Below are 24,647 nucleotides of genomic sequence, written 5' to 3' on the forward strand. Positions count from 1 at the left end.
CTGTGCCTCCCACTAAGTAAAGTCTGATACCTACACATGGGGTCAGTTCCAAAGTACCAGTGTCTGCCTGCCTGTTTGTCTCTCAGGGCCCTGTCCACAGACTCAACCCTCTCTCCGTGATGTGGTGCAGCCGTGTGTCCCTGCGTCGTCTCCAGCACATCGCCGTAGCGCCGTTGAACCTTTTTAGGAATGCGACTGCCGGTGCCGTTCAGCGGAACATGTCCAGCATGTCCAAGGTCTACGTCACCAGACAGATCCCACCTGTGGGCCTGAAGATCCTGCAGGAATCTGGGCAGTGAGTCCTCGCGTCATACAGAGACTGGTGATTTAAGTGTAATTCGGGACACTGCACACTTTGTGCAGCAATATATGTATATAAATCAGGGCTTTGTTGGATATCTGTTGAGGCCTTATTTAGTGTGCGTGTTAACTTGTATGTTCATGTAAACAGACTAGTATTAATTAGTTTGTACCTTAATTGTTAATTTATCAAGTTAGACTAAATGAACTTTTTTGAGTTAGTATTGTGCGTGAGTTTCATCATCAGTTTATCATCATTATCATACCTAACTGTTTACCAATGGTTAGGCAGGCCTAGAGTAGTAGAGGAGTACACATACACTGCCACAACTACGGCCTTTCAAATTTATTTTTGTGTTATGCTCTGTCGACTTGGCATAACTTGTTCAAATAAACTCTGCATTTAGAATTCTTGGCCAGCTCGCTGCGAAAGATATTTCGTAAGGATAAGTTTCCTTTCCTGATTAACTACAGGAAAATGAAATACAAATCATAGTGGTATTGTATTGCATACCAAGTCAGGTCATAATGAGTTTTGTGTTTGCAGGGTGCAATATGAGCTGTGGGACTCAGACGACGTCCCAGTGCCCAGGAAGGAGCTGCTTCAGAAGGTGAAGGGGGTCGACGCACTGCTCTGTGTGCTAACGGAGAAGATCGATGCAGAACTACTGGACGCTGCAGGTCAGCCCTGGCAACCTATGGCTGCTGCAAGTAGCTTATCTGAATGCAAAGAGCAACCCCCCAAATGTATTGTTTTTTGAGTAATAATGTGTGTGTGTGTGTGTGTGTGTGTGTGTGTGTGTGTGTGTGTGTGTGTGTGTGTGTGTGTGTGTGTGTGTGTGTGTGTGTGTTTGTGTGCTTCTTCTGATGAGTATGGCTGTAGGCCCTAACCTGAAGGTCGTTAGCACTATGTCAGTGGGGTTCGACCATCTCTCTCTGGAAGAGCTTAAGAAACGGTGAGTGAGAAGTGTTTGTCAATTGCGTTGCGTTATGTGTGTGTTGCGTTGTGTGTGTGTGTGTGTGTGTGTGTGTGTGTGTGTGTGTGTGTGTGTGTGTGTGTGTGTGTGTGTGTGTGTGTGTGTGTGTGTGTGTGTGTGTGTGTGTGTGTGTGCGTGCGTGCGTGTGTGTAAAAATGCATGCGTATCTGTTTGTGAACACGCTTCCATTAAAGCTCTACTGCTCAGGGGTATCCGTGTGGGCTACACCCCTGAAGTGCTGACGGATGCTGTGGCCGAGCTGACCGTAGCTCTGCTCCTCGCCACCTCTAGGAGGCTGATCGAGGCCACGCACGAGGCCAAGACGTAACGGCATACACACCACTCATACATTACTAGAACAACATCACACTATATATATATATAGAATAGAGCCTAACCACAGAGGTGTCATCATAGGCACACAGATGGGTTGGCTCATGTCACTAATTAGGGGCGTGCTACTTTATGTACCAGGGGACATAAAACTGAAGTGTAAGACACATACACACTAATACACTCATCAAATACACACTGATAGTGTATACCCTGTGTATTGGTGTGCTACCCTTTGTGCCAACCTGCAGCGGAGGCTGGGGAACGTGGAGAACTCTGTGGCTGTGTGGACATGAGCTGGCTAACAGCACTGTGGGCATCTTTGGCCTGGGGAGAATTGGTATGCATAACAAAAACACTCTCTCTCTCTCTCTCTCTCTCACACATGCATGCACACACACATCCACTAACACACCCACACAGACACACACAGTGTAAAACAAATGCATCGGCCATCGGTGTACATATATACTTTATATATATATATATATATATATATATATATATATATATAAAGTATATATGTACACCGATTCATTACATTACCTCATTCAGAGGTCCCTCACAATTGTAGATGTTGTTTGCCCGTTTGACAACATCTATATTCTTTCATTTGAAGGGGTTGCTATTGCCGAACGCCTTGCACCATTCAAAGTTAAGAAGTTTATTTACACCGATGTGGAACCCAGGCCTGAGTTGGCTAGTTTGATCAATGCAGAATATGGTAAGCACCCCCCCCCCCCATGTAATTTTCTTTCTGAATTATTATTATTGAAATTGTACTCGTCCGTTGCTAGTGATCCCCGGATGTCGACCATCTTCTAAATAACCAATATGAGTACCTTTGACCATGTGTGCATATTGTTCTAGTCTCCATGGATGAACTGGCCAAACGGTCTGACTTCCTGGCCGCGTGCTGTGCTCTCACGCCAGAGACGAAGGAGATCTGCAACAAGGACCTGTTCTCAAAGATGAAGAAAACCTCCATCTTCATTAACACCAGCAGGTTTGTTTATCATACATTCACAGAAAACATAATAACACAACACATAACTCTCAATGCGTCCAAGCCCAAACAGATCAACAACATCTCACACTATCTCTGCTAAAGTGAAGAATTCAGCTAAAGATAAATATGACCTCCACAGATAACCCTTTAACTACCATGGCTGGAATTTGCTCTCCACACGCAGAGCCCGATCTGCTCCGACGTGCGTAAGTGAGCCTACTAACAGAGTGCTTGTGCTCTCTCTGTGGTTGCATTAGAGGCGGCGTGGTGCACCAGGAGGACCTATATGACGCGCTATCTACCGGACAGATTGCAGGGGCTGGACTAGATGTGACCGTTCCTGAGCCCCTGCCCACAGACCACCCTCTCTTTACACTCAAAAACTGTGGTATGTCTTCTTATTTTACACTCACACATTTAATGAAGGGAAATTAAGTCTGGATACAGTTTGGATAGACCCTCAAAATTCTTTGCCAGACAATACAAGTTTGTTACTGGGATTTCTCTGAGGAATAATTTTTCAGTAACTTAAAAGTACGAGAATCACTATAAAGCCTAAAACAACTATATTACAAAGTTTGCATCATTCTTTTTCTACAGTGATCCTCCCCCACATTGCTAGTGCCTCCTACTCCACCCGCAATGAGATGTCTGCCCTGGCAGCTAATAACCTGCTGCTGGGCCTCCGCGCCAAGCCAATGATCAAGGAGCTCAAACTTTAAGTAACCAATAGACACTGACTTCACTTGTTTATTAGGTTAGTCCTCTTTCATTTAACTTAGTTTCATTCCATTTGATAGTCAAGACTATACAAATACTTTCCTGGCAACTGTGCAAATGTAAACATGTACAAATCTCACAAAGGAATGAACATTTACTCTTTAATATATCAATATAACAACTAAAGCACTGTTTTTCAAAACGTTTGACATTGATGACCATTACATCCAGTGTTAAGTTTTACACTAGGTGTACTGAAAAAGCATGTCAAAGAATGTGCATACCTTAAGGTTGGCATAGGAAAGCCAAGCTTTTTAGAGGGTATAAGGCAGTAACTAATTCTGGGGCAATCTAAAGTGTATGCGTTTTATATTTCCCATTATAAGCTGTTGCAGAAGACAGAACCATGGCAAGTTTAACAGGCCTCTCCTGGATGCAAACAAGCCATTTTAGAAGAATCAAACTTCAACCCTTGGTTCTGAAATATATAATCATGTCGCTTCAACTCAACTCCATATCTGCTCTCACATCCTCTTCACTCCAAGATGTATGAGAGTTAAACATGGCCAACCAAACCATTATTTCCCTACACAGACCATTCCACGAGCCTTGTGTATTCCTCACTTATAGTCAGAGAAGATTATAGCTTAAATTAACAGTGACGAATTCAATCAATGTTATTTTCTTTAAATAATAAAATAAATACCTTTCTTAATCTCAAAAGACTGTTTATTCCTTGATTACTATAAGTAAAAATGCAACGACTGAATATTAAGTTGCCATCTCAAAATGGGAGCGATGTATTGTAGTTCTAAGATAGTATAAATAGACAGTGTAACTGACACAAAAAAGGCCAACATGGAATAAAGACTTTTACTCAATACCACATGATTCAAGTCAATCTCAGTGACTGAAGTTACCGGTAAATCTATTTCATGTCAAATTGGCAATAAATCATTTGCCACAAAGAAGGGATAACACAATATATAAATTATTTGATACTTCTAGATCCAACCATAACAATGGAGGTACTTCAGACTCTGTCCTGTGGTAGCTCCACAAAACACCATCTGTAGAGTCTCCATTGGGATGAAGGGCCTAATAACAGAGGAACAATAGATAGATGACAGATCATTGGAAAGCAACAACAGTTTTGTACTTCTATATGACAGTAAACATGGTATTTTTTGGGTTAAACAGAATTCACATTTTTCTGTGCATTTAATGTAAGTTGGTGAAATGGGACACATATAAAGCACTGATATAAAATGATGTGGCAGAATACTAAATCTAGATTAGTTAATGTATTACTGTGTTAAAGTTAGAGACAAATTGTGCCATTATGTAAGTTCCATATTTACATGTCTTAACACACTGATACATTTGCTATACCTTTTCAACATTTGGACTCAATTGTTAATTTGTTGATAGTGGCCCCCTCCATGGTCCTATGAAACAAGTCTGCATACAGACGGATAGTGCAAATCAACACAAGGTTTGACGGCTCAATGCTACTTCTTCATTCAAAGATTATTTGGCACATTTCTGTAGACCTTTTAACACACATAAGCTACGATTACAAGCTTAATCTGCTTAACTCTTAAAAGGTGCTCATACAAGGCAGCAACCCATTTAATTGAATGACATAATTCAAAGCACTGATCTAGCACCTCTTCTACATATTTACCTTCACTTCTGTAAAACGGCTGAGCAACAAAGGACACAGAGAGACACACAAACACACGTAAAGAAACATCAACGATTTCTTTACATTATAAGGGGATCTGGGGTTCACTGGTACATCACATTCAGACAGGAAACCTTACAGTACCATACTTGGGGAATCTTTTGGATGTTCAGATGACATAGAAACGATGGCAAGGACAGTGTTTTACTACGCACCAACAGTGGAAAGAATTACCGCAATGGTACATTGTCTAGGATGTTGTTCTGTATTCTTTACTATTTTCACATAGCAGATATGGGAATAAATAAGGTACAACCACTTCCACTGACATAAAAATGTATTAACGTAAAAATGTGTTTAGTCAGTGACTCAGAAAGTATACAAAACACAACCAAAACTATAAACTCAAGTATTACCCAAATTGGACTAGATAGAAAAATGATACAGCCTTAACATCTCGAGGGGGAGAATGCGATCTTTCCATTCGGTCATGGTTTCCGAGCCACATAAAGACCCCTCCGTGGCTTCACGAGGGGCCCACTGTCCTACAGCAGAGCGTTGGGCATGTTGATGCTCTGCCAGCGGAGGCAGGTGGTCTTGGAGTGCTTGTACAGGTGGGACGACTGGCTGAATCGCTTGCCACACTTGAGGCACGCGTACGGCTTCTCCCCCGTGTGCACGCGGATGTGCTTCTTGCAGTCCGTCAGGGTGAGGAAGGTCTTGCAGCAGATCTTGCAGGCGTATTTCCGCGCCCCTTCCACCACCAGCACGTTGTGCTCCGACAGGGCCTTCTTGCACTTGGACAGCACGTCCGCCGAGGCGCGGGTCAGCTGAGGGGGCAGCGAGGTGGGCCGGCACCCGCTCCCGTCGTAGCCCCCCGCGTTGTTGAGGAGCAGCGGCCCGCCCAAACTCGACGAGGAAGATGGAGGGTCTTGGGCCAAGGCACCTCCTCCGATTCCATTGGCCAGCTTGGGAGCCACGCGTCGGTAGCCGGGGTAACCCATGGAAGCGTTCCCGACTCCTTCCGCAGCTCTCGAGGCTTGCGCCAGGGAGTGGAGGCCCAGACTGGAGTGCTGAAAGTCCAGACCAAACGGGTCAGCACCCCCTCCCTGCGAGCTTCCCAGGTCGTCGCGTAGGGGCCGAAGGAAGAGAGACTCTCCGAAAACACCGTGGCCCTCGCTCCCCAGAGACCCCGAACACAGCAGAGAGTTCGAGCCGGACGTGCCGGCAGCTTCCTGTCCGAAAAGGAAATTATGCGTGACTGCATCGCCGGTTGTGGTGTTGGGGAGGTCATCGTCCCTGGCGGCCAGCCCAGACCCTGCACCTCCGAACCCCTTCGGGCCGAGGAAGTTGGAGATACTGAATCCGGCTTTTCCGATTTGGCCGTTGCTACACCCGAAACCCCCGGCGGTGCCGGCGCCTCCGCCCATCCCCGCCTTGAGCCTCAGCTGGGAGCTGGGCTGGAGCATGGTGTCGGAGCGAGGCTGGGGGTCGGAGGATAAGCTGCGATCACTGCTCTGGGTGCTCTCGGGACTCAGCTCCACCTTCCCCCCCTCGTCCTGACCCCCGTGCCCGGCCGGGTCGCCGCCCTCGGCCTGGGACGTCACGTAACTGCTCTCGTCGGCCGGCTCGGGGGAGCTGAGAGGCTCACACTTTACAACCACCTGCATGAAAAAAAAAATCAAACATCACATGACATTGTTTGATCCATTTTCTTTACATACAATGTGAATGTTATGCTAATGCTAATATTACGCTAATGCTTTTGTCGTTGACCTCACCTTGTCTTCCAGTGCCTCCTCCTCCTCCTCCTCTTCCGTCTTGGACATTTTTGCTTCGGCTCTGTTTTCTCTGAGGTCTCCTTCCTCTTTGTACTCCTCCTTCCCCACTCCGCTCTGCCTCCTCCCTGCCTCCTCCCCTTCACAGTGCACACTGTCTGATTGGCTGGGCATCTGAGCGTCATCTTGGGAAGCCTCAACCAGTCCAGCGACTTCTACCGATTCCTCTCCCATTTTGTGGGAGTCTGGGGAAAGCAGCGGGCCTTCCTCCCCGTCTTCCGCCTCTCCCAACAAGCCTCTGGTAGGCACAGAGGGGCGTGGTCTCTGCCTGGGTCTGTCATCCGGTATGCCCAGGGTAAGTGTCTGCTTGCGCTTGTGGAAGCGCCGGATCGGGAAGGACCCTGCCTGTTCAACCGCTCCACTGTTCAGAGACCTGCCCGGTCCGTCCCCCTCCATGCCCCCCAGGGCTGAGCTCACCAGACTTAGCCCCAGCTGCTGCAACAAGAAGGAGCGCTGCAGCCTGGATGTAGCACTGTTAGTCGCTAGGCTAGCATTCGCTGCTAACTCTGCTGCCTGTTGCTGCTGCTGTTGTTGTTGCTGCTGTTGCTGTTGCTGTTGCTGTTGTTGTTGCTGTTGTTGCTGTTGTTGCTGCTGCTGCTGCTGTCTATGCCTCTGCTGATCCTGCTGAGGTTGGTGCCGCAGGGGTCTGTCAGCCTGGGGCGACAGGGGCAGGGTGCGGTTGGTCAGGTAGTGTTTACAGGCCTTCACAACATTATTCAGGTGCAGGTGTGAAGCTGCTAGGAGGACATCCATCACGTTGCTTTCCCCCAGCACCAGCGTTGACGTGTACATCATGTCAACCAGGGCCGCAAAGGCTTCTGCTGTTACCACCTGATAAAACAAAAGTAAAAGATGACCACGTCATTCGTAAAACATAATATCGGCACCTATCAGATCAGCAGCATCAAGCATAACAGCAGTTGGGGAAAAAACAGTCCTCCGCAAATCATTTATGATTTTCAATTTCACATTCCACGTATGTGTATAATAACCTTTATTATTACCGTAGAATCACTTTTATAACTGCCTATTAAGATTAGCATTACACTAGTTTATTTCCTCTAGTGAACATGGATCACATTAAAGTCCTCCTTACCTCACTGTCCAGCTGGATCATGTTCATGCTAGTGTCTCCCTCTGTCACGGTGAAGAGGGCTCGAAAATGGGTACTGCAGGCCGCCAGCACTGCCCGGTGTGCCTTAAAATGACGGCTGCCCACCATAATAACACAGTCACACAGCTGGCCATGGACGCGTTGGTAGTTGAGTTGCTGGAAGATCTGCTCAAAGTGGCTGGGGAAATCCATTGCCCTGAAGAAAGTTGAGAGGGGGTGTGGTAAAGAGGATGGGAAGACGTGAGAGATGGTGTGTTTGACATGAGGCATTTAATGAATATATAGTTCTGAAGATAATTCATTTTCTATCGTTCATAGATATTCGTATAGGCCTTAATGTATAGATGTAAATGAGGCTACATATGCATATCAAAAGTGAGAAAATTTGTGTACAGTAATTAAAATGGACATTTGGCCTTTACTTCAGCTAAATCTTTTGAAAAACACATGTTGCAATGTTTTGACCAAGCGACCTGTCTGTAATGCTACCTTTTTATAGTTAGGCTAGATCACACTGAATAGTCAGGGCAGGTAACATAGAGGTGGGTCATTGTATTAGTAACCCTAAATGCTAACGCAACAACTCGGACGCTAGGGTGATATGTGGGGTGTTGGATTCCTACCTTGAATGCTCCTGATGAGAAGACACAAGAACTGAACAGGCCCGAGCTACTTGTTCAGACGGCTACCTGGACTAGCCTTTACATGGATGTATGCCTTTGCGTGCATTTGCAGTTTAGCTTGTGAGCTGTGTCTGCTAATCCATAGACGGGTGTAGTACGAGTCGCACGTTCATCTCTTGATGCTACAATAAATCAAACATGGGTGCTTGTCATACTTTTCAAGGAAACAAAGTAGCTCACGATACACTGACTATACTGTACACCATTTTTTAAGCAGGGCTGGACGTAGAGGACGGGCTCACGTGACGTCCTAGAGCGGTGCTGCGCATGCTTCGTAGCCAGCTCTGTCTATCAATCAATCAAAGGACATCATTCATTTCTAATATAAAACCTGATTTATAAAAAAAAAGATTTGAAAAGAAACATTTCCTCTGTAGCAAGGGTTTATATTTGACTGAGATTACAATGGCATGCCGTTGCAGTTAGACTCACAAGGTGGCGCCAAAGCTTTGACTCTGTTTGAACGGTGTCTGATTGCAGAATAAGTATAAAGTTATGGTGCGTTTGAATCTCTTGTTATCTATGAATACATTTATTTAGCAAAATTATTAAAAATGGCCTTTCAAATGATATAACCGATATGATATTTATGGCGTTTCTATTATTATCTCTAAAAAGCCAATGCACTAATACTCCTTACCGCGGGATGCCGCTGTAGTAATACCCCCGTTTCATCGACGCATGCGTCGATGCTAATACAGTCGTCAACAACAATGGCTGCTAACTGCACGTTTGTGTGTTGTGAAGAAGAAAGAGATACAGATAAAGCTACTATTGGTAAATGTTTTATATTTCTTTTATTTGGGAACTTCAGATTTATATTCGGATACGTTTAAACGAATTATTGATAAAATACGTCGTGTTGCATGTAACCGCAAAACGCATTTTATACGGCACACGTGGGTTCTCTGATGCTTTCCCTGAACTTACATGCCAACGTTACCGCAGCCGTAAACACATGATGTACTTGTTTGTTGCTTCAAAATAATGTTGTGTTAACCCCTTTGTAGCGGTGTCCAACGTACATGGCGCTGTCACATGGCTTACCATCAGAGCAATGTGTTTTACTTACAAGGAAATGTATGATGTTTTCGTTTGACAGTTCAGTTTTCCAATGGAAATATAAAGAACGCAGAGCAGCTGGACTTCACGTTCTACAAGAACACAGACGAGGAACATCCTCGAAAGAAATCGAGACGTGTGTTGGTAAGAATAGTTATTCTTTTATTTTCATCAGGGAACTGTTCCGAGACATCTGCACAAACATGATATTGATGTATACTCTGGCAAATCCGTGCACATTATTCTGCCTTTCTTTATAGGTTGCTGAATCCGCCAGACTATCGTATGTTGCAAACAATTTTGGGCCTGGGTCGTTAAAATGCAACAACCTTTGCAAGTACGTTATATTTTTTATGCAAACAACGTTAATACACAACCTCTAGTTTGCTTGTTTTCTTTTTAACAATTGACTTCCTTCTTGCCTCTGCAGATACTATGTTGGGGTGCTGAACAAAGACACCATGGAGATGGAAATGCACAGTGCTCAGCTCTTTAAAATGCAACCTTTTATTGCAGGTAAAAAATATTTTGGAATGGAGAACAGAACAACCACCTCATGGCTATGTGGCCACAGTCGTTGGATTGTACCAAAACCACAATTTGGAGAATTACTGTTTATCCCATCTCTAGAATATTTCCCCAGACTATTTAGGCTTTTGTGTGCAACCCAGACAGTTTAAAGGTTGCTTTCTTCATTATTAAGATGTTTGATACCCGTGTAAGCAACTCCACCTCCGCCTTCCTATAGAAGCCCATTCAACATCAAACTCTACTGTAAACTCTTTGTGAACACACATCTCTACTTTTCATGATGGATATTGTCCTTGTAATGAATGAATGAATCGCTCGTCATTTTTTATTATAGATTCTTTCACTTTGTGAATATCAGATGCACCGTAGAAGATGATTCATTGCCTTTTCGATTATTTTTCAAAAAGCAAACAGGCCGATATCGATTGCGGATTTTTATATATCTATATATATTTTTATTATTATTATGATCCTTTATGCTTGTTATATCATTTTCATGGGTTTCAAATATCTAAATGTTGATGCAAGAAAATCTGTCTGGGTGCACACAAAAGCCTGGCTAAGTGTGAAAATGACCCCAGTAGTTTTAGGTGAAATCCCATTGTGTTCCACTGTGCAATACATATCATCCAGAGTGGGAAAAACCTTGATCCCCCATGTTCTTTGTTAATATAGTTTGCTCTATTGCTATTAAAGAAGTAGGATACGAAATGTATGTACAAATACATAGACCTACCAATTGCTACTTGAGTTATAGCTACTATTATAGTTTAATTTTCAGATGATATTACCTGTCTGATATTTACGAATAGGGTAAATAGCTTCAGTTGCAAATGGACATAGTGCAGGTTTTAACAAGTTATATTTTTGTCCAGTTTAAACTAACTGATTGGTTTAAAGTTTGGAACTGTGTTTTTCAAAACCAGGGGAGCCGAAGGTGACCGAACAGGTTGACAACGCTACCCTGACCTATTCTGAAAAGGTACCATCCCTTCAACTAACCACACCCATCACAAGCATCACCCATGTTACTTTAATAACCACAGATATCACCTTTTGTCTGTTCTTTTGATCTCCTTCTTCCAATATGATCTGTGTCCAGTTTCTCGACTTTTCTTGAGAATAGGACTGCAACTAACAAACGTTTGCTGTTTTGTTATTTAGTCTTTGAATCACAAAATATGTGATGTCCTAATTGTGCATGCTTTAACTGACAAGCAGCCAAGAAAACGAAATAATAATTATTTATAAAGATCCTTCAACCAATTATTTTAATTTATATATATTTGTATTCTTGTCATTACATTTTCAATAGATTTTCTGTCTATCAACTTATCGTTGCAGTCCTACTTGAGAGCGCTGAGACATTGGAATGTTTATTGGCTACGCCTTGTCTGGCTTGTGTTTTCCCATAGTTGAACTCCCTTGTTGAGGCGTTTGGAACCACAAGACAGAGGAGAGCCCTGAAATCTCATCGGCTGAACAGGGTGGGCGCCGAGTCCCTGCAGCAGGTCGTGGCCAAGGCTGCCAACAGCGTGATCGAACAAAAGGGATTTGCAGGTAAACGCGTCTGTTTGTGTGCTAACTATGTCCATTCGCTTGGATCTTTTGGGTGGAAATCTGCTTTTGGTCAACCATTGGATGTGTAGGAAATGCAGGAGATGATTTTGTGCCACCTATATATTTCTTTAGGTCAGTCTTCTTAAATACTCTTCTCACTTTTGTCTTCTCCCTCAGCTCTCAGTGAAGAGCTCCATGAGGCCAGTAACCAACTAGACATGGCTTTATACATCCCCCCATGCTACCCTGACGCTGAAAGGCCTGAAGATGTCTACTTGTTTGATGACCGTATGTTTTACCATTAATCGGAACTAACTTGGTTTCTTCACCACATTAACATCTCCATCGTACGTGTTCTAAAAGCTGCTGCATATACGTTGTTTTCCTTTCATTGGTTGCTAGTCTTGTCCCCGGCGGATTATGAAGAGTTGGCTGTAGCTGGTTCCCAAATGGCTGCTCTGGCAGAAGAGGGTCTGCAGACATTGAAGGATGGCAAATGGTAGGATTCTGTCTCCCTCCCTCTCTAAAGCATGATGGCTGCCTAATAGACGGTGACTGATTCTTGATAAGCCTTACTTTTTTTTTTTTTTTTTTCATGCAACAGTTTGAGCATCGTTAAGCATATGGAATCTCTACCGAGTGGAAAGACTGCCAGGGAGAAGATGTTGCGCTGCTGTGCCTACCTCTACCTGCTCCTGCAGCTGTATCGAGCGGGAAGGGTTAATGGCAGATGTGAGTGCTTGATGACAATTAAATACATGTCAATGGTGCCAGTTATTTTTGCCCACACACGCATTTTCTTATTTTTCCTGTTCACTGTATTCCAGTTGGCCAGAATGAAGGGTGCACCTTCAATCTCCGGAGAAAAATCTTTAAGACCTTTACTGTGGAGACCTTTTGGAAAGGCCGGTATGACAATATCTTTTTATTCACTTTTGTCTGCCCACGTGGTACAGTACATGTATAGCTCTGGGCCTATTTCTAAGCCGTCAGTCCAGAATGTACATCAATAATGTATTTATTTGATTAAACCCAAATCTTAACACGGACGTCTTTCCCATTTCCTTGCAGTCTGAGTAACCAAGTGTCCCCGTCCATGCGTGCGAAGATTGCAGCCTACTGCCTCGCACTGCAGCTACACATGGGTTTCATGTCGGTGAACCTGACGCTGCTGCAGCGAGACCTGTTAGTCAAGGAGATGTGGTAAGTGCTGTTCGCTCAAAAAAAAATCTGGCTTTAGATTAATATCTAAAGTGATGGCAGGCAACCTCAAAACTGGGGGGACGGTTGGTTACATGTATTCATGGCGTCATATTTTTTTTGCCCGTCACGTTGCTGGAGGCGTGGATCTGTGAGCACGTAAATTGCGAACACAAACTAGGCCAGCACTAGTAAACAGTTCAAACGGCCACCCTCTTGGACTGGCAACCGCATAAATAAATACTTTTTAAGGTATTCTTCTGAAAGCAAAACTTTAAAACAATAGTTTTCTTTGGTAGAATGTCTCCGTAACAAAACAAGAAACAAGTCGTAACTCCGCCCCTTGCAGTTTTTTCGTTTCCGACCCAGGAGATCTTGACCCAAGAAGTTGTGCTGTAACATAGAACTCCTGGATCTGAGATTCTGCAGCTAAACCGGTGCAGAGGCACAGCATGCTAATCTACATGGCCAACTGATTTTGATTTTTTTTTTGTGAAGCAGCCAGACTGGCCCACTCCACAAAGCTATGAAAAATCGGGTTCTCCCTCCTTCTTGATCAAAAAGTTTGACAGGAAGTCATTATTCGGTTTAATTAACTTTTTGTTTTTATCTTTCAGGATAATGGAGGTTGCCAAATCACTGGGACTGACTCTCATAAAGCCTGCCCGCGTCAAAGCCAAAGGAGCGACGCTTGACCCAGCAGAGGACCACAAATTTGCCACTCTGGTTCTCCCTCTGGTCAAATATAAAGCCAAGCTGGATAGGAGTTTTACGAAAAAAAGAGAGTAGAGGAAGAATTACAGAAGAGGGAGAAAGAGGTGCAAGTCAAAGAGTACATCACACTCTGAAACAAATCTACTGTATTTCATCAAAATAAAACGTATAAAGCATTTTGTAGATTATACATTTGTCTTCTTAAACGTCGTACAAAAAATGAGATGTAAATAATGGACTGTTGTTGCTTTGTTGAAAACCTTAATGACAGTACACATGTATTGAATGGTGACACAAAAAAATCTTAAAGGGCAATTTAAAAATCTGCCCTGTCCTGTAATTGCAATTGGGAGTGAGGCTGGTAGGCTGATCACTTGATGTTGCACGGCAGATTTTGAAATGGCTTGTAATACCTCTCACAAACGCCTGGTGGATTCTTACCATCCCAGTACATGTGGATATTATACTGAATAAATATATATATATATATATAATATAAAATTCTAAATATAATATATACTGATATTATACTACTATTATACTGTCAAGAGTTTGTCACAATTTCAAAGCACTTGCCCCTAACCTTATTTTGCTTATGAGACCGTGGGACGAAGTGTATATATAAAGAATTTGCAATCTTTGGGCAACTATTTTTGTGAGATAGTCATAAACATTACCGGCAAAATATGGGCGTAAATAGCTTTAGAACAAAATAATAGATTGACTAAAAGAACAGCTTCTGTGCATTGGTTGTAGGCGATGTTTGTATTGATTTTCCCTTTTCATATACACATTAAAAATAACCGTCCTCCGACCATTGCAGGCCGGTTGAAATAGTTAAAACTTGGCCTATCTATATATGAATTCTCTACCCATCTCCCAAGCTCCTGTGACTTACTAAGCTCACTTAGGAACTATGTTCCATGTTTTTCAAAAGTGCATTACAGATAACGTGAACGAAAAACATGGCCTTCGAATTGCAACATTTGAAACGGTTAAAAAGTAAAACGCTGTAACCTGTGGTGAGTTTTCTCTTTACATTTGTACCCTGCATTGGAATGTGAAGAATGGAAATACAAGCGGGATCATCTACACCTGCTGTCGACCTCGTTTTTTTTTTACCCTTTAGCCGTGACCTTTAGGAGCCGTCCAGTCCAGCGGTATGAACATTGTCACCAGCGTCGACGGCTTGTCATCAGTCCTTGTGTGTGCCATGTTTATAACAGGCACGCAGTGTAGTTATTACTGTGAGCATTGGCGTTCAAAGGATGGAGCAGAACATGCTGCCGCTGTTGTGGCAGCCGCTCTCCACGGTGGCGCTGATCCGGGCCGTCATGGAGATGGTGAGGCGGGAGGAGTACCCCGACGCCGAGGGCCCGGACGTGGAGTCGGCCAGAGGGCGGGCCGAGGGGTTCTCCAAGGCCCACAGAGTGTGTGACGGACAGCTGATGGGTCAAGGAACCATTAGGACCTTAGGATGGCTATTCTACATTTTTAGAAGACTTGTATTTACATTTGTATTGTAGTATATGGTGATATTTATAAATGTGCGTACACACCATCAAGATGGTTCATTTGAAATGACATAAGGGAGGATAACCTGCAGAAGTAACTCATTTGGTCAAGTCTATTGTGGTGCTAGTTACCTGTTGGTATGTTGCAGAATGATGTTGTTATTCAACACACAGCTCTCATTGCTGGGGTCCATGTGTAGAAGTGCTTCTTTGTTTCCCGGGTGGCCCTGGAACAGGACATTGTCCCCGATAACTCCCTTTACTGGCCCAAGCACCACGATGGCCCCGCCTCCCTTTGATGGTTGGACGCGGTTATGCAGCACCTGCAGCCCAAAGACCACGCAAACAAATTTTACAACGTTGGACTGAGTATGTGCACAACTAAAATGTTTGCGTTGTTCTCCTCCATCTTTACCTTCACATCTGCATTGCTGGAGACTTGAATCCCGTTTCCACGGTTACCAACCACATCGTTCTCACCGATCTGCCCATCGCCACAGAAACTGACGCCGTGGCCTTTGTTGTCATAGATACCGTTGCCACGCAGCTCCACCCGGCAGTCCTTCTCAACGGTGACCCCACCCAGGCTGTTGTCGAGCGTACAGTTGGCCACCAGACGGGTCAGCTGAGTGCTCTGCAGGACGGCGATGCCAGTCGCACAGTTGCTGTTCAAAAGGTTTCCAATGACATTCAGAGGCTCACTGGTCTTCACGTACAGGCCGACAGCTGGACATAATGTAAGGAAAGGACAGAAGGGGTGTGAGAAATGACTTCAACCTGTCTGAGGCTAATGGCCAACATACAGGAGTTGCTGGCATAGAGCCCTCGTAGTGGCCTAATTTACCTCCATTGTGGCTCATACAGTTGCCCTCCACCAGCGCCACGCTGATGGACCGCCGCGCCGAGTAGCGCTCGTCCTCACTGTCCAGATCGTTCTCCCAGGCAAAGATTTCCCCGTCGTCATTAAAGTTCTCCTGCGCGCCCCCTCGCCTTGCTCCGTCTCCTCCTCCTCTCCTCTCCCCTCCCCATTCCTGGACAGCCCCATCACCAACTCTCGGCTCCCTATTTTCAGGGTCCTTCCGGCAGAATACAGCCAGCCCATAGATGCGATTGTGGGTTATGTAATTTGCCAGTAGTTGAGGGAGACTTGAGGCCATGACCCATACACCGCAGCCCTTGTTACCTATTGAATCCAGAGGAAGGAAAGTATGGCCATGTGATTAGAAATGGATTTCTAATAGAAATGCACAGTAATTGTGGTTTCATTGCCAGTTATAGTAGATGTGGTTTCCATGCCAGTTACAGTAGATTTGGTTTCCATACCACTGCTCACAGTAAATGTGGTTTCTATGCCACTACTCACAGTAGATGTTGTTCCTATGCCACTACTCACAGTAGATGTGGTTTCTAATCAACTACTCACAGTAGATGTGGTTCCCATGCCCCTACTCACAGTAGATGTGGTTCCTATGCCACTACTCACAGTAGATGTGGTTCCTATGCCACTACTCACAGTAGATGTGGTTCCTATGCCACTACTCACAGTAGATGTGGTTCCTATGCCACTACTCACAGTAGATGTTGTTCCTATGCCACTACTCACAGTAGATGTGGTTCCTATGCCACTACTCACAGTAGATGTGGTTCCTATGCCCCTACTCACAGTAGATGTGGTTCCTATGCCACTACTCACAGTAGATGTGGTTCCTATGCCACTACTCACAGTAGATGTGGTTCCTATGCCCCTACTCACAGTAGATGTGGTTCCTATGCCACTACTCACAGTAGATGTGGTTCCTATGCCACTACTCACAGTAGATGTGGTTCCTATGCCACTACTCACAGTAGATGTGGTTTCTAATCAACTACTCACAGTAGATGTGGTTCCTATGCCACTACTCACAGTAGATGTGGTTCCTATGCCACTACTCACAGTAGATGTGGTTCCTATGCCACTACTCACAGTAGATGTGGTTCCTATGCCACTACTCACAGTAGATGTGGTTCCTATGCCACTACTCACAGTAGATGTGGTTCCTATGCCACTACTCACAGTAGATGTGGTTCCTATGCCACTACTCACAGTAGATGTGGTTCCTATGCCACTACTCACAGTAGATGTGGTTCCTATGCCACTACTCACAGTAGATGTGGTTCCTATGCCACTACTCACAGTAGATGTGGTTCCTATGTCACTACTCACAGTAGATGTGGTTTCTAATCAACTACTCACAGTAGATGTGGTTCCTATGCCACTACTCACAGTAGATGTGGTTCCTATGCCACTACTCACAGTAGATGTGGTTCCTAATCAACTACTCACAGTAGATGTGGTTTCCCTCTATGAGCCCGCGGCCTCGCTCTCCCACCACCACGCCATCAGAGTAGCCGTAGCAGATGTAGTTGTTTCTAAGGACCGGGTCTCCCCCTCTGCGGATGTCTGCACCCCCCCACTGGTTCTCTCTGATCACATTTTCTAATGGAGGAGACACGTAACAGGGTTGAACATTAAAGGTGGGAAGGAAGGACCAAACTGAAGCAAGTACTAAAACAAGTATTTATTTTTATACTTTTAATTAAAAAATATTTTTTATCGATAGCAATATCCATAATCATCTTCCATTAGGAAATTCTGGATCATGAACTCGATGACAGATAGTTACCTATTATCATCCCTCTGCCATTCTCATTCACAGCAATTCCTGCTGCTTGACCCTGGAAAATATGATTCCCACTGAAAGACAGAGACCAAGGCTTCTGAGTCGGTATGCAGTAAACATATTGACCCAATGTGCTGAAGCTGTGTTTTATTGTCAATTCTGGTCAGCTTTCAAATCTCATCTCAATGTTCATTGATTAATAAACAACCCATTCCTAAGGCTATCTCTCTCACCTGACAACAGGATTCCCACTGAAGAGAATATAGACGCCCGCCTCCTTGTTGTTATAGATCTGGTTGCTCCGGATAGACCCCTTGCCATTGCCAAGGACAACCACTCCAGAACGCAAACCACTGTGTATTCTGTTACACTGCAAGGGGAAGAGAGAGAGGAAAAATGCATAATTGCAAAGAAATTAGCCCACGTTGAGCTGTTTAGCCATGTTCCATGCACAGCTTTTTGTGTGTTCAACTGCATGCTATAAAAAGAATTTATGAAACATTTAAACTGAGTTAAACTGACACGAATCAATTCTAAAATGAATGTCCAGAAAGTTCAGAAAATAAGCAGGCCACCGCAGAGCCTAAAGTTTACCAGAATTATGGGGTTGGCCCCTTTGCGGATATCCAGTCCTGCCTCCCCATTGGAGTGGATGTTGTTTTCGGCAATGAGCCCATGAGCAGAGAGACGAAGGAACACGCCCGAGGCACTGCACTCCCTCACTTCATTACGTAACATCACTATCTGAAAAAAGCAATTAAGAGGGAATTCTTTAGAGAACGACCACACCAATTACTGCAGCTCTATTTCTTGGACCTCGACGTGCCTTCGTGTTTCCATATACTTCAGTTTATTAAGCAAGCATCCAACATCCAAAGTGACCGGTGATCAATCTCTGGAAGTACTTTGTATACGCCGCAAAGTAAGCTCACGTCATAAAAACAACAAAAACAACTTGTGATCATATTTACAGTGGAATTCTGGATACAGCGGACGGCATAGTTGAGACCACGGAACACGTTTTCCTCCAGCCGCGCCTGACCGTAGTTACAAATGTGCACTCCGCCCTTCCCGTCCCTGAGGACACATCTCCTCACAAAACAGCCCTGGATGGATGTGGCTAATAGCTGGGCCTCCGGGTCTCGTTGCAGCTCCTGCGACAGAGAGAGAAGACCGGGGATAACGTAGTGGGGGTCGGGGGAAGAGGCTGGGGGCAGGGAGCCATCGGGTTGGGGCTTGAGGAGGGGGGCGAGGCTGTGACGATCACAGGCGAGTTTGTAGTCCCACGAAGCCTGATTGTTTCCTTGTTCGTGGCTCTTGAGCTCTCCGTCACAGAGTCTGTCCTCGCCCCAGCCATCCTCGATCACCGTGTCCTGACCGAGCAGGGGCGCTCCGGTGCTCCGCTGCCATGCGGCCTTGCCCCAGTCCTCTGCAGAAAACGTTGAGCCCACCTCAGCGTTCCCCGTCCCCCAGCTGCCTCTGGGTGGGACTCCGTTGGTGGGAGAGCCCTCAGACGTCAGTGTTCTGGCCAAAGCTGCCAAGTGTTTGCAAGCCCAGTTCCTCTCGGACACTGGGGAGCCGTCCACAGTGACAGAGGCAGCGTCACTTCCTGAGAAGTCACAGCTATCCAATAAGCTGAGCGCAACCCCCAGGAAATTTGCGGAGCCCCCATGTGAGAAGGAGCAAAAGCGCGCCTGGCAGGTCCCTGGGCCCCGGACCTGCAGCTGAGCCCCCTCAAAGTTACAGTTGTCCAGCTGGACGTGCCCCCACGACGTCTGAAGAGAGAAGAGAGGAAAAAAATGTCTTACAGGAAACCGGGTAAGGTATATTCTGCACTTTTTACATTTTACTCGCCAACCAAAAAACGCAATGATGACATGTTCCATCTGATATCAAATATTATTATTATTATTATTATTATTCATTCATGTCATATTTCATATTGGACAGCAAAACACTGCCTAGCAAAACAAACAAACACCCACAGAAAAATACAACTAAAACCATCCCTCGTTCGGCTCACCTTGTACACCACAGTGGAGAACCATGCTGGCATGAACACCAGATTGCACAGCCTGGCTGTAGGGCACTGCTGCTCCACACACACCAGCAGGGACACCTCGCCCAGCTGGCCCAGTCCCACAAGCTCCACAGGCACCTTCAGCGCGAGTTCCGCCTGCTCCTCGTAAACCCCAGGGTGAAGGACCACCCGGTCATATGGGCTTGCCGCTCCCAGGGCCCCTCGCAAGGTTTCAAATTCACAACCAACCCCTACGTGCAAAACCCGCCGATCCTTTCTCCGGCGGAAGAGGTGGAGGCAGGCGGAGGACTGAAGCTCCACCCCGTTCTGGGTCCAGGTGCGGCTGGCCAGGGCGTGCTGCTTCAGGGCCTCCCTCCAGGACGCCGGCTCAAGGTGGGGTTGACTCGGCCAGTTGGGGTGGCGGCACTCTGGGCAGCCCAGGCAGAGCTGTTTCCAGCGAGTGTTATCTAGTGATAGGACGAGTTCTCTCCAGGCATGGCAGACCAAGCAACAGCGACCCAGGTCGGGCAGTGGGAGGTAGGACAAGATAACCCTCCATAGCTCCATAGGGAGGGTGGCCACCTCCATGGCAGCAACTCCACCTCACTTGTGGAGTTGTACCTGGGGGACTGGGAAAACAAATCCCACAGACACATGACGAACCAGTGATCCATGAAAGCAATATGTTTTTTTTGCAGTGTATTTCACTGGAACAATAATAATATAGTTATAATAATAAGCGATTGGCATAACTAAATTAGGTTTTTTTATACAAATAAAACGATGGAAACGCAAGACATAACCACAGCCATCCTATGTTTAGAAGAAGGACCAATAACGAACAATTAAGAATTTGTTATTTGTTATGTTTACAGTTATGTATAAAGAGGCCCAACGAAAACAGATAGGATGAACACATGCATACTATGTTTGGAAAAATCATCAAACCAATGTGTGAACCAGATGCATACAGTATTACTAGGATGTGCATATAACTAGGAGTATGCAATAGATATCTGCGACATCGGTCCGCCAGATAAAGCTTCCTAAACACATGTGTCTTGAAACGTAAGCTTTGTGCAAGGTTTATGTGTCCCGTTAGATATTTAGATAAACTCAATTGCAACGACGATGTCATTTTTCCTTACCGTATTTTGGCTGGAGAAGGACGGATTCAACACCCCAAATAAAACATTGCAAAATTGCAGCACTTTACGGCATGGAAGAGAAGGCAGAGAGACAACGACGCCCCTTGAGGCGAAGCAGGTTATTGTGCTTTATTTTAGGAGCATTCATTCATGAAACAAAAGCCCGAAAGGGAATACGCACTGAATATAAAAATGCAGTTAATTTAATAAACAAGCAGTAACAAGCCGAATTCAATATATTGATTAACATCAAGTAGGCTATAAGCTCAACATTTTGGTCCCAAGGGTCTATTGACTGATTGTCCAGTAATATCCTTATAGCCTACCACTTTTTTTTTTTAATTTAAATCAAATAATTAAATAGAAATATTATAATATTAATTATAATACAATCACATTCTCTGAAATACAATCAATCCGTATATTTTGCTATCATCAGAAGTTTTTACTTATTGCCTGTAAGTTGGTTAATGTAGTAGGCTGCTGTAAATTATTTGGCAGTTTGTACTGAGACTACTTGTAGCTACTATGCCCAACGGTTGATTATGATGTGTTTTTAGCTTTGGTAAAGCAGCCAAGAAAAATCCAAAGAAGCTACACAAACAGTATTATTCTATATTGTATTGATAGTCTATTTTTTATAATCCGCATGCCTGCTTATGGTATAAAATCGATAGATAGACCCCCGCTTAAGAAGGTCACGTCAGAGCAGATACACATAGGCCTACACTAATTACCAACTGCCTCAAAATGAATATACAGCATCTCGAAACTTTATGGCACTTTTGCCGTTTAATAATTTAATCATCTATATTTCGTAAGGTTCCCTTGTTTCCATGATGAGGAAGTCACGCGTCACGCCCACCTCATGCATGCCTCATGCTCCCATGACCGTTCGGTGGAAACGCGCCATAACAGAGGAATCTGAAATATCGCAAGTCATACTACACGTTAATATGATTTATAGGCAGAGATGAGAAGGGCAGAGTTGGAAAGCTAATGCAAAAATGTGTTTCTTATTTTATAGGTTTGGTCAAGGTACAGTGACCCAAAGTAGGCCATGTCGTTTGTGAAAGCTGCCTCGGAGAGCTGTTCACCTGTCCGGTGTAGGCCTACAAGAAAATCTGTGAGGTCAAGCGACAACGGATGATGGGCACTTATGTGCCATATAATCAGAGTCCTTACAGAAACTGTAACTACGCCGAACAGTGGAGAGCCAGCCCATTGCAGGTAGTACACCCGTTTGCGAAGCCAGCCCATTGTAGGTAGTACACCTGTTGGCGGAGCCAGCCCATAGTAGGTAGTAGCCTACAGCCGTTGGCGGAGCCAGCCCCTTGCAGGTAGTACACCCCGGAGCCAGCTCATTGTGCGTCGTTCTTCCAAGTAGCAACGGTATTGATTTAACCATATAAAATCTGGAATTAGTTGACCATTTCAACATATTTTCCTATTTTTCATGGAAACCTAGATCTTCAAGACCCTGCGTGCCGCTCCAGGTTTTCAAGTAGGCTATTGCACCTCCAGGAGGCGTGCTAGGAATTTTCTGGATCCTGCGATTGTCCACAAATGGAAGACTGATGACTGATGAGAGTCTTTTCCAGAAGTTACCCCAGGGTGGAAAGATTGCAATTTGCAGAGATATGCTGGCAGATTCCCTAGGTAAGCCAAAAACGTCTAAATGAGTTGGTTAAAGGTCCCATGCCATGCTACTTTATGAATGCTTTAATAAAGATATTAGTGGGCCCCTAACACAGTATTTGAAGACGTTCCCGAATTCCTTATCTAAATAATAATATATCAAACATAGATATCTATATCATATAATAAATATTATCACGGCCAAAAGCTGTGTGCGCCACCAGACGATATTATGAATCTCAAATTACTGCGTTCGGGTTCTCCGACGTCTCTGGTTCTTCCACTTCCTCATCAATCTGAGGTAGACTGAAACGTGTCATGGAGGAGAAAGGGATTGTTGCCCGCGATTGTCCGCGAGCCTCGCTGCCCGCTGCCGAGGGAGCACCACCTCGGCAGCGGGCAGCGCCGAGGCACCACCGCCTGCCTCGGCAGCGGGCAGCGGAAGACATTCGCGGGCAGCAATCCCTTTCTCCTCCATGTCACGGTTAATGTACTTCAGGGAGACGAAGCCATAGTCCTTTTCCCCCAATTCCTTCTCAACCATGGCTGAGATAACCCCCACTACAGTCTCGTTGTGGAAATATCAGAGACGTCAGAGAACCGACATGTTATGTGCCATAACACCAACAGCAGAACGGTTATCCAAATAACAAAGAAGTGCACAACACTTGCGTTACAGTGTGTGTAATCACATACACACACATTTGGCGCTTGCACGGTCGTAGCTCATTGTCTCATTGGCGGGCCAAATCCACTGGGCGGGCCAGGCAGAGAAAGGGGAGGTAACTTGGCCCCTTATGACGACATATGGGGCCACATTCCAAATCAGTGCCCCTGAGCTTCCATTTTTTCAAAGGCGAGGAGGATACCTAGTGCTCGTTTTACACCGAACGCAAGTTTTGGCCACTGGGGGACCATAGGCAGAGTAGGTGAACTCATGTTAATGTTAGAAAACCTCATCAAGTGAGATTTTCATGCCATGGGACCTTTAACAGCTTCCAACTTGTACATTCAGTTCGTTTTAAAGCCTTGCAACCTCCTGTTATGTTGTTTTCTTTAGGGCACTTTCTTTAGGGCACAAAGTATGGCAATTACAGTTTGATGCATATGGAGAGTTACACCATTATAGACCTTCAGCTTGTTCAGGTGATTCACACTTTATTTTTTGTCAGGATTACAACATGTTGAACCATGAATCAGGATTACTATGCGTCATGTTCATCTCATCTGCAATTTTATGAACTCGCCAGCAGAGCAATGAGGTAGGTGGTAGTTACCACATGGAGAAGGAGGTAATGAAGATAAACTTAGATCTTCTGGAGCACAATGTTTTGGATGTGGACTACATAGTTACTGAGTGTCATCCACAGATACAAAAGTATTTTGGGGAACGCAAGGTCAAACTACTACGACGTGTGGCACTTTGAGAAAGCTTGTTGTTTAACAATGATCATGTGTTGACTATTACTAGAATCGACTATGAAAATAGCATTGGTTGCAGCCATAAATGTCTTTTACTTTATGTAATGTAATTACTTTATTTCAATATATACTTTTCGATCAGGTTTGTAGAAGAAACTGGGCAAACATGCGCAATCCAAGGACTGAGGTTTTGAAGAAGTGGCTGCGCAGAAGGGCTGCAAGATTATAGCCAAAATGATTATCACGATTATTTTGATCAATATTGATATGTATATATATATATATAATAAATGTTCTCATTCTGATTGCTGTAGTACTTGCCAATGGTGGGCTTTTACGTACTACGGGTCATTATTTGTTGATATTTTGCATTAAAGCAAAGCAGGATGAAATTAATCGAAAAATATTTTTCTAGATTTTTGGTGAATATTTTGAACAATTAATTTCATCCTGTTTCACTTTCTTTCTTTTTTGTGCGTGTTGTTGTTAAACACCTGATAATGGGCTAGTTTAGCAT

At 44.6% G+C, this 24,647-nt stretch overlaps 4 protein-coding genes and 1 long non-coding RNA gene across 6 annotated transcripts; 3 read left to right on the forward strand and 2 right to left on the reverse strand.

Moving 5' to 3' along the window:
* Positions 1 to 22: 22 nt before the first annotated feature.
* Positions 23 to 4,324, forward strand: grhprb (glyoxylate reductase/hydroxypyruvate reductase b). The gene is made up of 9 exons (XM_030351455.1): positions 23 to 295; positions 848 to 981; positions 1,184 to 1,256; positions 1,485 to 1,601; positions 1,862 to 1,950; positions 2,230 to 2,334; positions 2,481 to 2,616; positions 2,877 to 3,007; positions 3,220 to 4,324. The coding sequence occupies exons 1-9, from the start codon at positions 120 to 122 to the stop codon at positions 3,339 to 3,341; spliced, it is 1,083 nt and encodes a 360-aa protein (XP_030207315.1). The 5' UTR covers positions 23 to 119; the 3' UTR covers positions 3,342 to 4,324.
* zbtb5 (zinc finger and BTB domain containing 5) lies at positions 4,199 to 8,906 on the reverse strand. Of its 2 annotated transcripts, XR_003976153.1 has the most exons (5): positions 8,602 to 8,906; positions 7,961 to 8,174; positions 6,808 to 7,695; positions 4,732 to 6,690; positions 4,199 to 4,437 (listed from the first exon to the last, which is right to left on the reverse strand). XR_003976153.1 is itself a non-coding variant. In XM_030351453.1 (4 exons), exons 2-4 carry the CDS (start codon positions 8,168 to 8,170, stop codon positions 5,572 to 5,574), a joined length of 2,217 nt encoding a protein of 738 aa, XP_030207313.1. In that variant the 5' UTR covers positions 8,171 to 8,174; positions 8,602 to 8,906; the 3' UTR covers positions 4,199 to 5,571. The 2 variants fall into 2 exon arrangements, 1 of the variants encoding a protein (XP_030207313.1); XM_030351453.1 differs by having other exon boundaries at positions 4,199 to 6,690.
* A 414-nt stretch (positions 8,907 to 9,320) lies between these two features.
* On the forward strand, positions 9,321 to 13,916 carry polr1e (RNA polymerase I subunit E). The gene is made up of 12 exons (XM_030351454.1): positions 9,321 to 9,438; positions 9,764 to 9,867; positions 9,984 to 10,060; positions 10,154 to 10,239; positions 11,181 to 11,236; positions 11,670 to 11,814; positions 11,992 to 12,102; positions 12,217 to 12,313; positions 12,419 to 12,546; positions 12,642 to 12,723; positions 12,886 to 13,017; positions 13,632 to 13,916. The coding sequence occupies exons 1-12, from the start codon at positions 9,351 to 9,353 to the stop codon at positions 13,801 to 13,803; spliced, it is 1,278 nt and encodes a 425-aa protein (XP_030207314.1). The 5' UTR covers positions 9,321 to 9,350; the 3' UTR covers positions 13,804 to 13,916.
* fbxo10 (F-box protein 10) lies at positions 13,860 to 21,179 on the reverse strand. Its single transcript, XM_030351452.1, has 11 exons — positions 21,071 to 21,179; positions 19,926 to 20,551; positions 18,874 to 19,677; positions 18,497 to 18,646; positions 18,136 to 18,272; positions 17,906 to 17,976; positions 17,566 to 17,718; positions 16,087 to 16,425; positions 15,658 to 15,968; positions 15,375 to 15,565; positions 13,860 to 15,173 (listed from the first exon to the last, which is right to left on the reverse strand). Exons 2-11 carry the CDS (start codon positions 20,508 to 20,510, stop codon positions 14,990 to 14,992), a joined length of 2,925 nt encoding a protein of 974 aa, XP_030207312.1. The 5' UTR covers positions 20,511 to 20,551; positions 21,071 to 21,179; the 3' UTR covers positions 13,860 to 14,989.
* Positions 21,180 to 21,967: 788 nt separating this feature from the next.
* LOC115540299 (uncharacterized) lies at positions 21,968 to 24,435 on the forward strand. Its single transcript, XR_003976154.1, has 2 exons — positions 21,968 to 22,729; positions 23,769 to 24,435. It is a non-coding gene; the product is annotated as an uncharacterized LOC115540299 (long non-coding RNA).
* The last annotated feature ends 212 nt before the right edge of the window (positions 24,436 to 24,647 follow it).

This window comes from Gadus morhua, chromosome 3 (assembly GCF_902167405.1).
Source record: "Gadus morhua chromosome 3, gadMor3.0, whole genome shotgun sequence".
Classification (NCBI taxonomy): domain Eukaryota; kingdom Metazoa; phylum Chordata; class Actinopteri; order Gadiformes; family Gadidae; genus Gadus; species Gadus morhua.

Excerpts from the sequence above, each read along its gene's own strand:
- grhprb (XM_030351455.1), top strand. The coding sequence starts at position 120 with ATGTGGTGCAGCCGTGTGTCCCTGCGTCGTCTCCAGCACATCGCCGTA. Across the intron at positions 1,951-2,229 it reads CTTTGGCCTGGGGAGAATTG|GGGTTGCTATTGCCGAACGC; the intron begins GTATGCATAACA and ends TTTCATTTGAAG. Across the intron at positions 3,008-3,219 it reads CTTTACACTCAAAAACTGTG|TGATCCTCCCCCACATTGCT; the intron begins GTATGTCTTCTT and ends CTTTTTCTACAG.
- zbtb5 (XM_030351453.1), bottom strand. The coding sequence starts at position 8,170 with ATGGATTTCCCCAGCCACTTTGAGCAGATCTTCCAGCAACTCAACTAC. Across the intron at positions 7,696-7,960 it reads TGATCCAGCTGGACAGTGAG|GTGGTAACAGCAGAAGCCTT; the intron begins GTAAGGAGGACT and ends TTGTTTTATCAG. Across the intron at positions 6,691-6,807 it reads AGGAGGCACTGGAAGACAAG|GTGGTTGTAAAGTGTGAGCC; the intron begins GTGAGGTCAACG and ends TTTTTCATGCAG.
- polr1e (XM_030351454.1), top strand. The coding sequence starts at position 9,351 with ATGCTAATACAGTCGTCAACAACAATGGCTGCTAACTGCACGTTTGTG. Across the intron at positions 12,314-12,418 it reads ACATTGAAGGATGGCAAATG|TTTGAGCATCGTTAAGCATA; the intron begins GTAGGATTCTGT and ends TTCATGCAACAG. Across the intron at positions 12,547-12,641 it reads GGGAAGGGTTAATGGCAGAT|TTGGCCAGAATGAAGGGTGC; the intron begins GTGAGTGCTTGA and ends ACTGTATTCCAG.
- fbxo10 (XM_030351452.1), bottom strand. The coding sequence starts at position 20,510 with ATGGAGGTGGCCACCCTCCCTATGGAGCTATGGAGGGTTATCTTGTCC. Across the intron at positions 19,678-19,925 it reads TCTCCACTGTGGTGTACAAG|ACGTCGTGGGGGCACGTCCA; the intron begins GTGAGCCGAACG and ends TTCTCTCTTCAG. Across the intron at positions 15,566-15,657 it reads CCAGCAATGCAGATGTGAAG|GTGCTGCATAACCGCGTCCA; the intron begins GTAAAGATGGAG and ends TTTGGGCTGCAG.